At 45.2% G+C, this 11,705-nt stretch overlaps 3 protein-coding genes across 4 annotated transcripts; all 3 read right to left on the bottom strand.

Moving 5' to 3' along the window:
• Nucleotide 1: 1 nt before the first annotated feature.
• Nucleotides 2-1,748, bottom strand: BDCG_01258 (palmitoyltransferase pfa3; the record flags this gene model as incomplete). Its single annotated transcript, XM_045416763.1, has 3 exons — nucleotides 2-1,053; nucleotides 1,246-1,440; nucleotides 1,544-1,748. 3 exons carry the CDS (start codon nucleotides 1,746-1,748, stop codon nucleotides 2-4), a joined length of 1,452 nt encoding a protein of 483 aa, XP_045272416.1.
• A 1,638-nt stretch (nucleotides 1,749-3,386) lies between these two features.
• On the bottom strand, nucleotides 3,387-5,239 carry BDCG_01257 (rhomboid family membrane protein; the record flags this gene model as incomplete). The annotated part of the gene is made up of 4 exons (XM_045416762.1): nucleotides 3,387-3,431; nucleotides 3,567-4,183; nucleotides 4,235-4,579; nucleotides 4,651-5,239. The coding sequence occupies 4 exons, from the start codon at nucleotides 5,237-5,239 to the stop codon at nucleotides 3,387-3,389; spliced, it is 1,596 nt and encodes a 531-aa protein (XP_045272415.1).
• A 576-nt stretch (nucleotides 5,240-5,815) lies between these two features.
• BDCG_01256 lies at nucleotides 5,816-8,635 on the bottom strand. Of its 2 annotated transcripts, XM_045416761.1 has the most exons (4): nucleotides 8,165-8,635; nucleotides 7,949-7,986; nucleotides 6,772-7,865; nucleotides 5,816-6,663 (listed from the first exon to the last, which is right to left on the bottom strand). In XM_045416761.1, exon 3 carries the CDS (start codon nucleotides 7,504-7,506, stop codon nucleotides 6,889-6,891), a length of 618 nt encoding a protein of 205 aa, XP_045279501.1. In that variant the 5' UTR covers nucleotides 7,507-7,865; nucleotides 7,949-7,986; nucleotides 8,165-8,635; the 3' UTR covers nucleotides 5,816-6,663; nucleotides 6,772-6,888. The 2 variants fall into 2 exon arrangements, with proteins under 2 accessions (XP_045279501.1, XP_045272414.1); XM_045416760.1 differs by having other exon boundaries at nucleotides 6,784-8,635.
• Between the last annotated feature and the right edge of the window lie 3,070 nt (nucleotides 8,636-11,705).

Below are 11,705 nucleotides of genomic sequence, written 5' to 3'. Positions count from 1 at the left end.
ATCAATCCCAATCGCGCCACTCATCCCGGCCGCCTCCGCTAGTCCGCCCAAGTTCATCAAGCTCGCTCCGCTGGCTACCGGGCGTACTGTCGTCTTCCGAAGTCACTTCCCCGGGACGGGGGCGGGGAGACATGGGCCGCAGAGTTTTCATAGAAAGCCCCGTGCCGGGCCGCTGTGCATCCGTAGCTCTACCGCCCAAGGCTTGGTTATCAGTAGCGCGGCGCGAGACATCGCCGTATCCCCCACCACCTGGGGTATTGCCAGAGGATTGCCAGGTTTCTGATAGTGTTGAAGGCCGTTGCGGGAGAGCAATTGGATGCTGGTGGTGCTCGCGCCACCGTTGCATTCTCCTGTCCTCTATTCGTTGCTTTATTTCACGCCATTTGGTACTAGCTTCCCAATGCCAGCCGTCTCCGGTGGTGTTGCATATGGGCAGAAACCAGAGCAGAGGGTTCGTACCGAAGAGATGCCTCAGGTTCCGGCGCCATCCGAGGTCAAATGCGTGAGGGAGCTTTTCTCCGTCCTGTTCGTCTAAGTATTCGTCGTATCGTGCTCTTTCGCGAGCATGTTCGAGCTCTTCGTAGGAGTGGTAAAGGGATTGTTGTGCGGGGGATAGAGTTTGGTTTTGGGCGTACGGTTGGGCGTGCTCGGGATCGAAATGTCGTTGTGGAACGGTTGGCGAACTGCGCTCTTCACCTTCCTCTGCGCGTGTCACGCCGGGAATAGCGTTGGCATGCGCATCAAGGAGTTGGTGACCATAGGTTTGGAAAGTATGGCCAAGGGTGTGCTTCATGTGCCCGTTAACAGCGCTGGCTCGTTCTTGCCTTTGACGGTCAAACGATTTGCGGATGGGTGCGAGATATCTAGTCTTTTCTAAACATTCTATCGTTGTCATGCCTCGCGCTGCAAGGCTGATATGCCAGGCTGTGAATGCAGATAAAACAAGGCCGATTACCCCAGCTATGACGGCCAGGAGAATATTGGTGACCGGGCCGAATGAATCGATATAACGAGAGTTGTTCAATATCTCCGTCCAAACCCAAGTTGCAGAAACTGCAAAGCATACCCAGCAAAATAGACATGTATATATTAAAAATAACAGAAATGCTTTGTAGTTACGGAACCCGACGCAAGTAGCTAGCCAAGGGCAATGGTGATCCATTTTGAGAACACAGCGCTTGCATGATGAGCAGTGATGAGTGCGATCCGGTTTAACGCACAGGCACTTTTTACAGTACCTCCTACCACCCGTCGAGCTTACGGTCAGGGATGTATATTCGGGCGTTTCCGTTGTGGGAAGAGAGCTATAGTCATGTCGGTTCCCGCGACTACTCGTCCGAGGTCCCGTTAAAGGAGAGCCGGGGTCTGTGAAGACGGCTATAGTATACGATGCGTTTGAAAGGAGATAAAAGATTATTCCAAGAGCCGACGTCCAAGGCCCTAGTATTATATGTCAGAGAAATACATTCAAGATCAAAGCACAGGCATATGAAGCTTTAGTGGTTGGTTCTTCGAGATGGATGGAAAGTAATCCGCAACGTACCAATCCACCTGGACTTCGCCGGTTGCATTCCCATCCTTGCTTCCACATACACAGACCATGTCGTAAGCCCATAGACAAATGCCAACGGAAAATATGTACACAAGTTACAGCAAAGGTGTTCACATCGTCGCGCAAAATCCCGGCACTTCCGCCTCGAGGGCGAAAGTGGAGGGCTTGGGGGAGGCACGGCAGAAAACGCCTCCATCTTGTCAAAGGTTCCGCTTAAACCGAATAGAAAAATTATATGTATCTCATTGGGGGAATATAGTATTCATTGTTAAGGCGAACGTAGACGTAGGCGAGCCAGAGACAAACTGGACAGCTCGGATCGTAAGTCGTAGGCAGTAACTTAGGGAACACAGAAACCGCGGATCAAAAGTATCGAAATAGAAAATGAGCTGGAAGGAATGGACGGGATGGAATCGAAAAGAACGCGTATTTATTTAAGAATCGGGGGCTCGTAGTACGGAGTGTTTCCCCCGGTCGTCGTCGTCGTCGTCGTTTCGTATCTTGGAGTCGATGCTGCGCGCGGACATCATCAGCCTTACAAGCCGCTTATCTAAGCCTTGGCAAACACACCAGCCACAAGGGACAGTTTGTATAGTTTCCATTCTCCATTCAGTTACACAAGCAGTGTACTGACTGCTCTTGTTATTTCCCATGATTAGAAAAATAAGCATCCGTAGGGGCCTTTCAAAGACCCAACTTCAGAGCATCAATAATGGAGTTTGCGGGGAAGATATCCGTGGTGTGAATTCCAAACTAGCTCAATGGAGAGTGCCATCGAGGCGTCAAAAATGATCACGCTAAGTATAAATATCCCAAGCAAATCCGCATGAAAAGGGTCCTGGGATGTTGTTCAGCGTTCAGCATTAGCAATCAGCATGGAATTTAATTCCGCCGTCACTTATAAGGCGCAACCAAGACAGCAAATACAAAGTTTTTGAAAACCCGCGAGAACGGGACGGGGAAATGGCCAGGATAGCTCCCCGGGCCGCACCGAAGCTGGGATGTATTAGAAATCAACCACGATGGAAAGGAGAGGATGAAATTAGTGGAGACTATTAATTACAGTATTGTTGTACTAAATATCCACTGTGTTCTAACCGGCAGCTTCAAGGGGGAAAAAAGTTAAGTTGTGAGATTGGTGAAGGATACACCAAAACCCACCCATAGAGCAAAGAGCAAGATACAACATAGAAGGGAAAAAAAAATACACCGCCAACCAACGTATTGGTATGTAGCCAAAATCGAAAAAAAAAAGCACGTTCACTGAGAGATGCTTTGAAACAAGTCCCCGAATGAGTAACAAACGGGAAAAAAACCGCTAAAATGATTAATGTATATGACCCACTCAATCGTCCAAAGGGCCCTATTCCTTCTTCCACCAAGTATGATGAAAATAATTGAGGTATCCATGTCTAACCTAGGAGATAATAAAACAGATAGCAAAGAAGGTACACAGAAATCTCAAGAGGGTTCCCTCAAGAGGACCACAAAAAAAAGGGGGAGGGAGAAACAATGCAGCCATATACCATAGAAATAAAGCAAAAGATGGTATTAATCTATGTCGGGTAAAAGGGATAAAAGAAAGAAAAAAGAAAATCTTTAGCTATGTTACTGATGAAGTTTGGGGTGTGAGCGGGGACATGTCAGTCGTTAGAAAAAAAAAAAAAAAAAAAAAAAAAAGGGGGGAGGGACGATAATATGAGAAGAAAAGACAAAGTTAATTGTGTAGGTGAGTGGTCGATGGCCGAGGGTCGAGAGCGGGTGGTCGTAGAAACTGAAAATATATGGATTCCCACCACGCGGAAGAAACGAGATGCACGGGGTGATGGTTTATTTAAGCGATCTTACCAACATCGCACCAATTTCTGCCTTCAATGGGCTATATGATTGGAGAGAGAGCAGAGGGGTTAGCGGTGCGCCATAACCAATAAATCAAATTCATCAAATTCATCATCTCCAGTTTTACCTAGCACAGGGCAGGGGAAAAGAATAAAAAAAAAATAAAAAAACTTACCAAACATGACAAATACCTACACCACCCACAGGTCGACCGATATTTATAAAAATTATCCAACAACAGTATAAACGCAATCACGATCCCCACCAGCGTCCCCGCCCGCACAACCCACCACAGCCACCAGAGCGGCTTCCTCCCCTGGAAGAATTTCACAGGCTGTTTCACCATGAACCTCTTCGCTTTATCACCAGCTTCATCACCGGCTCCTAGCGCCCCGCTAGCGCTGACGGGGTCATAAGGGTCGAGGTGCGGAGTTACCGCACCGATGCGCTCGCGCAGTCTATCCGGCGACCGGAGTACGGATATGCCTAGCACCAAACCAACCAGGAAGCCGCCAATGTGCGAGAAATTGTCTAGACCGGGCAGGAGGCCGAGGACGAAGGATATGCCAATCGTAATGAGCATGACGACAAGTTCGGTCACGGGTTTCGGCCGCGTGCCCCAGGTATAGAGGAGGTCGAGAAAGGCGAGGGCGAGGATACCAAATAGGCAGCCTGAGGCGCCTGTGGATGCGATGCCGGCCGGCGCGAAGTTGGCGCCGAGGATGAAGCCGAAAATGCCGCTGGCGAAGTAAACGAGAGCGTAGCGCCACCAGCCGATCGTGCGCTCCATGTCTGCGCCGATGGTAAGTTGGGCCATCATGTTGAAGCCGATGTGGATCAGACCGGAGTGCAGGAAGATAGGGACAATGAAACGGAACCATTGGTTTGGTTCTGGTTTGTCCTCCAAGCTGCCTTGAGGTTTTGGGTCGGGGACTTTATGGGTCTCTTTGAAGCCGCAGAGGTCAGAGAGAGTGCATTGGTTTTCGGGTGCGTAGGGGTCCGAGGATATGGTGTTCGGGCAGGGGAATGGGACAAGGCCGTTTGTGGCGTTTTGGTTGTTTTGAATGCCTTCCTCATTCCGCATACAAGGAACGTATCGGGCTCCCATGTTTATCTGGATGTAGGGCGATGGGCCGATCATGGGGTTGAATTGGGGCCTGATCATGATTGGGGACCCTGTCAATTGGCCTAAAGGAATCATGAGCAACTAGGCCATCCAGAAGGGGAGGAAAAAAAATGAAATAAAACAAAAAGCCTACCATTCCGCACCAGCTCCGCAATAAACACAACCACCTGCACCAAGGTAACAAAATACGTAACGAAGGGTATCTTCTTCCTAAACCACCTCCTCCCTTTCCCTTTCCCTTCCCATCCCCTCGAATGTCTCGCTGTCGGGTTCGGATTTAGTGGCACGCGTTGGCTCTCTGAGGAAGGGGGGTATTGCGTATCTGCATCTATCCACTCTGGCCGTCCGCCAGTCATCGCCTGCGCATTGGCTTTTAGAGGGATATCATCTGGGTAGTAATCAGTGCCATGCGGCCTTCCCGTCGTGCCCATGCCCCCACCGACAGCTCCACCACTTCCTCTTCCTCCTCCATAACTATGACTATCTGGGGAAGCGGGGTAGTCATGGTCTGGGCGGGGGTTATACTGACTGCCGTCGCGGTCATAAGGGCTTCCGTATGCGCCGTATGGCGAAGGGGTGCGAAGGGGAGGAGGGCTTTGGTTAGACCAGGCTGGTGGAGGAGACATTCTGTCGTCGGGGGGATATGGATTTAAGGGTTGGTTTTGTTGTTGTTGTTGGGGGTAACCTGAGTTGTAAGGGTTGTAGAATTCGTTTGCCGCCATGTTTTCGGGCTTTTTCCCCCCTGTCTCCGGGGAAGAGGAGGTAGATGACTGGTGGTGATGGAGCGCTATATGCAGTAGTATTCAGGAGATGAAGATGCAAGAACGAATGTGATAATAGATAGAAGGACGGGATAAATGGTATTGATGAACGACGTAGCAGAAAGCAAAGTACTCTCTGTAGTGATGGTTTTGAAGGAAGCAGCAGCAGCAGGTTTCAAAGCCGGAGCTGTCGTTCGGAGGATGGTCTGCTAGTGGCTGATCAACGAGGGAGACCAGGGCCGGCGATTGGTTGCTAGAAAGCACAGCCAGTCGAGCGCGGGTTTTCTTTTTGGTTGGTGTTGAACTTTGTTGGTTGTTGTCTGTTGTTGGTAACTAACTATTTAACACCGTTTCAGCCGCAGCCCAGGACACACACAACACCAACCAAGCAGCCAAGCCAATCACCAGTCTGAAACACCCCGCGTTCAACTACGTAGAAGACAAAACAGGTCGGAGGGCATGAGGAATAACTTCTTCAGCAAACGGGCAGATATTACTTAGGTTGTTCTCCAGGAACAGAGTTTTGGGTTCCAAAAGTTGAGATGATGATGCTTGCTTGGCATTTATAAGCAGCCGTTAGACCGCGCTTGGGGCGGTGCAGACTCAGCCACAGTACTATGGATGACGGGTTTCAGATTTCCTTCTTGTTCACCTCGCGATTCCAAACTCCGAGTTATTCAGGGCTTCAGACATACAGCGTACATGTTTCATAGTAAATGTGCAGTACAAATCAAGTTTTGCCAATCACTGCATACAAAATACGATCTCGAAATCGATGACGCACATACACATGCATCTGTCAAATCTGTCAATTCCTCCCTCCGCCTTCGGCGCACACAGAAGTATCCATATTCCGCGTCTGCTGTTTTCGATTAACATATTATAATTATCTAACGCCTAATACTTGCTCTGAATAACCTGGGCTGCCTGCCTGCCCTTACTTGCAGGAATCTAGGTCTGATGCGTTGGAAGAAAAAATCCCATAAAAACCATGCTGATATAATTGCCGCTAGGGTTACCCGCACTGGTCAAAATAATCCATCTTGAATGTATGTACAATGGGTTCTGCGATAGTCTCTTTCATCTCCAACAGGAACGCATTACTTATCGCGGTAGGCGGCGGGGATAAGAAGTTGGGTTTGCTCGCGCCATGACTGCTCCATCGAGACAGGCAAAATCCACTTGCGGGTCATTATTCAACCAACGTTTGAGTTATATGGATGTATCCTGATTCTCTTCAATCTAGAAAAACAAAACGCCGTCACAGAACTGGACGAAACCCAATTGCGCTTTTATTCTCTAAGAATGCAAAGACGACATGCGCGCATGAGTTTGGTGGTGACAAACGCGATGGCGGGCGAAACAAGGTTCAAAATATGCCAATCCTATATCAATCAAAGGATATAAAATCCTCTTGTCAGCAATACCTGCCTTTCGTTTAGGAATACATTATGCGTAGGCAAACTGCCTGAGTCATCATCATGGTCAAATACCTAGGAACGTACCAGAAGTCCAAGGAATGCGCTCGGGGCACCAAAAACCAGGAAATTAAAAGAGGGGAGGAGAGAAAAAGAATATGCCGTTAACAGCTGAGCAAAAGATAATTACGCTCAAGCATGCGGCAACGGTTGATTGGTAGCAGTTGGCGATATCGATATCGAGCCTCCAGAATTCCAAGGACCAGGACCAGGACCGGGGGCCGCACCCAAACCAGACCCAACGCCAGAGCCATTAACAAACTTCAGCTCTGCAGAAACCCTCTCCTTAACCCCGTCCATGCCGGCCCCGGTCAAAATCCAAGCCAGCCTGCTCAGCTTCTGATACAGCAGCGGGGGAAAGTATAAAAACAGCCCATAGACAAGCAGCGAGATAAACACGAGCAGGAAGGTATTCGCGACAAATTTCTCCCCGGGAGTCATGACATAGATGCCGTAGGTGACTTCATAGCGGTAGTAGGCGAGCTGGAGGCGGTTTGTGAGCCGTTTGAGGAGGCTGGGACTGTTGGGGTTGAGCGGGGCGGGGTTGTCTACGGGGGGTGCGTAGGGATAGGTGGAAGATATGGACATTGAGGATGAGGTTGAGGATAGTGGAGGGGATTGGGATATTATATGGGGTTTGATTAGGTGATTGAACTGGAGTGCGGAGGGGTTATGAGATGTATGAGATGTGGTGAATTGTTTGGGGAGAGGAGAGGAGGTGGAGGTGAACTGCTGGGTTTTGGTCGCCATGATGGGATCTGTTATGAGGGCGCAGATAGAGGAAGGAGAAGTCCGCACAGTTTGGTTGAGACGATCAAGTGCTTCTTTCTGTCTTATTCTGTTGTGTTGTTGCGGTGAGGTAAATACTTAGGTAGCTGCCACCGCCCGGCACACGGATACCGCGGAGTTGCGTCTCCTGACACACACAGAGAGAAAGTTAAAGATGCGAGGAAAACGCCGGAGACGAGAGAGAGAGAGCGCTGCCAAGATGAAGTTGTTTTTGTAACAATTGGTAGGTGAATTCAAGAACTCCTGGAAAGGTAAAAAAAAAAAAAAAACAAGAAGAAGAAGAAGAAGGGAGACTCTTTTATAAAAATGCTTATTATGTCCTATCTCAGCAGAAAAATAGTATACCAGTTTCAGCAACTTGGCAACCCCAGATAGACAAAGGAAGACAATTATAATAACCTACTGAGAGAAAAGAAAAAGATAGCAAAATGGAAGGATGCCCTAGGAAACTCGAATCATAAATCCGTAAATACTTTAAGCACCAATCCCTGAGGAGAAGAAGGGGTAAAAAGAAAGAAAAGATAGATAATCTGACAGAGGAAGAAAAGAAAAGAAAAAGAGGAAGAGGAAGAGGAACTAGGAACAAACGTGCCGAATCATCCAGAACAGTACTCCGTACCTCTCTATCCATCCTATCCCCATGATTCTTACGCTGTATGCTTTCCCATGCTTTCCCATGCTTTCCCATTATTATTCAGCTGTTGCAGCCACGGATACCACGGAATCCTGGCCAATCACTGCAAAAGCCGAAGATAAGGTTGACAATGATGGCAGGACGGGCAGGCGGGAACCGATCCTATGACGCCCCTCTCAAGCCTTCTCGGCAGGCGATTGGTAGAAATGGGGATAAAGAATGTGTTTTCCTCAGGCGCTTTTTCGAATCTTGGTAGCTCGACATAGGAGGTCCGAGGAGCCGCAGACGTGGCCCAATTGGACACGACACACAGGTGAAAAATAAAGAGGGGAAAAGAGACAAACAGCACAGACGGATCAAGCGGCAGAGAGTCTTGGTCATTTATTATTTATCAGCATAATATGATAACTAAATATAGGACTCCTCCCGGGTTCTTTTCCCGAATCTTTAACATGCTGGCGCAAAGGCTGAAGAGCAGAGATGGATGCAATGCATGGAACGTATTTTCGATTGCGCACCTAAGGCCCGTTCTGATTGGTCAGTGGGTGGCTTGGTGTGTTTTGTGGTGCTGGCTCCTGATTGGCTGTCAGTTTACCCAATTCCATACCACTTCTTTATAGATAGCTTTTTCTGATATTTCAAAGTTCAGTTTGTCAAAAAGATATTTATCCAATCCAACAACCGCCTTCCACCTCCCTCTAGGAGCCTCGGCCATCTTAACGGAAGAGTTAGGCGAGTATACACGCTGTATAGCCTTGTCGTAGGCTCAATTTAGAGTTAAGATAAGCTTCGGAAGACCCACAGCGCAAGCATACACTAGCCCAGACACAGAGGGTGCTTTTTTGATCCTTCCTTCACTGCAGACTCAAAGCAATGTGAAGAACGGAGGAAGGGGTAGATACAACCTAGTAGTACTGCGCGGGCCCTCTTAAGCGCCAAAGTCACGTGGCACAGTGCATTTTCCGAACTAGCTGGTCAACAGAGGAAGCCTACATCTATGATAGCACCATCATGGGGCCAGTGTCAGACGCGCAGAAGTTCAGTGCCCTGATGCTAGTACTGTTTGATCAGTATTGATGCTGCCAGCCTGACATGTTCTTCTTCTTTAACTTTATGCAAAATACAACAGCTTTTGAAAGTTGTCTATAAGAATGCAACAGATCAAAAAGTTGATTTTATAACATTATCAGCTCTTGAAAAGGTCATTCAGAACTTCACAAGAATTAACTCTTCAGATATCAGTGAATACCTCTGGCTCTCACCTGTTGATGACAGTTGAACTGATTGAGTGAATATAACAATTGATAACTTGATAAATGAAGTTAACATCTCAAGTGAGAAACAAGAGTAAGTTAAATCACACTATTTTGCTTAACTCTACTTATTCTCTTCATGTTTAGTAACTCTTTTACCAGATTTATTAACTCATTGTTTTTCATACTAGGTCAAGGCTTGATAGTTAATAATCACTGTTATGTTCTTGAACATTAACTCTTTCAACATTATTCAGATCACTGAACTTTTATAATCTGAGATCACTTGTTATCAGACTTGAAGAGTGAGAATTATCTTCTACAGAGTGAAATTCTAGAGATAACTTCTATTTTATATTATCAGATGAATGAAATGTGTTGAGACTTCTGAAAACATCAGTATATGCAGCTGAAGTTAACATATTAACAGAATCAATTAACAGTACAGCTTGCTTTCTCTTATTCTCTCTGTCTTCAGTGAACTTGTACAAAGTAATATCTCTTTTTAGTACTCTCTTTTTTACACTGTTATGTAAATACTGATATTCTGCTAGGCTACAATCATAATCTTTATAATTGAGACAATCTGTGACTCATCTGATTAAAATCTCACACTGATATATTACACTGAGAAGTTTCTATAATCTTAGCATGTTCTTCTATAACAAGTCTTCAGTTCATGAAATTGTGAAATGAATTCTTTATTCATCAGGGCTGACTCAGAGCGTTCTCTTAAGATATAAGAAAGTGTGATGTTTTCATCATTTTCATGTACAATGAGCTTATTTACTATGAGACTGAGGCATACAACTGATGATAATCAGGTTTTTTAATTTTCAACTACTGTTTTTATTATCTTCATACCTCTTGTATTGTGAGCTGAGTATATTTAATTCTCAAAATTTTTATTTATCTGATAATCTACATAATATAAAACTACTCTTAAACTGAATTATATTACTTTCAAAAGATCTCTATAAGTTTTGAAAGTTATTGAGAGAGAGTAGAATAAGAGCATACAGGTGCTAAAAATGAATTGAAAAAGAGAATTATGAGTCAAAAATAATGAGAAACAAAAGAATCTCAATTCTTCAAAACTTGTCAGTTCGCGTGAATCCTTTGTTTTTTATCTTGGTTTGACGCGAGTCAAAACAATTCTTACTAAGAAAGGCTTCTTTTAGTCATTCAAGCACTTAATGAAGGTCAAATTTCAAGTGTATGATCTGCAGCAAAGGTGTATAATGTTTCTCAATTCACTCTTACTCATCACATGAATAATTATACAGCATGCTTTGAGACTTCACTCTCAGTCTTACAGAGGAAGAATCTCTTATTCAATGAATTCTATCTATAGCTGAGCAAGACCAGCCACCCTGGATTGCGACCGTACGAAATATAGCCAATTTACTTCTGTCTGAACAAGAAACAAAGTCTGAATTCAAGCCTTCTCTCTCTCAACAGTTGATGTTAACTGATGTAACATGGCGGAACCGAAGCGGTGGCTAGTTGGCGGCGACACATAGAGGTAGTTGTTTGAGAAGCTGTATGAGTGAGCTTGACTATCTTGCTTGAATAGCAAGCTTGTAGGCTACAGAGTTATTGTGAGAATATCACAGATATAGTACTTAGTATACTAAGAAGATTGTATGAGGCACACAGTAACTCTTGTATATATTTCAGTAGCAGCAAAATGAATCACTGACTTCTTTGATAAAGAGCCAGTATCTAGCTATTCTATATAGACAATGAATGAATACTCTTCTCTCATTTCATGAGTGAGAATAACTGAAGTGATATCTCAGCAGTGTCTCATTGTCAAGGAAGAGTAATCTGCTGATCTTATATAGAAGTGAGGTTCTTATATTTATCAATCAGATCTTTCTATGATATATCTGAATGATATCATAGAATGATTGAAAACTGGTTTGAACAGGATGAAATCATTCATATAAAAGTGATGAGCTGTGTGAAACTGCAATAAGGTCTTAGCATGACTGAGAGTGTGACAATGTTCTTCTCTTTAAGAGCATAGTCTCTATGCTCTCAAGATTACTGAATTAGAAATTATCTTTATTGTATAGCAACAGTTATCAACTGATTGACAGCACATGTGCTGTGTATGATACAAAGAAATAGATGAGTTTTTCTGCTGACTGTGTAGATCTTTCTTTTCTTATCATCATTCAAATCAAATACATGATAAGTGAGTTTCTTATATATTGATTTGAAATGTGAAAAATGTAGTTAATAAGTGACTTACAGATCTTTCAACA

Source organism: Blastomyces dermatitidis (assembly GCF_000003525.1).
Source record: "Blastomyces dermatitidis ER-3 genomic scaffold supercont1.1, whole genome shotgun sequence".
In the NCBI taxonomy this organism is placed as follows: Eukaryota; Fungi; Ascomycota; class Eurotiomycetes; order Onygenales; family Ajellomycetaceae; genus Blastomyces; species Blastomyces dermatitidis.
This window is presented reverse-complemented; position numbering and strand designations above follow the sequence as displayed.

Bases quoted from the DNA above. Each gene is read 5' to 3' on its own strand.
- BDCG_01256 (XM_045416760.1), bottom strand. From the start codon at position 7,506: ATGGCGACCAAAACCCAGCAGTTCACCTCCACCTCCTCTCCTCTCCCC.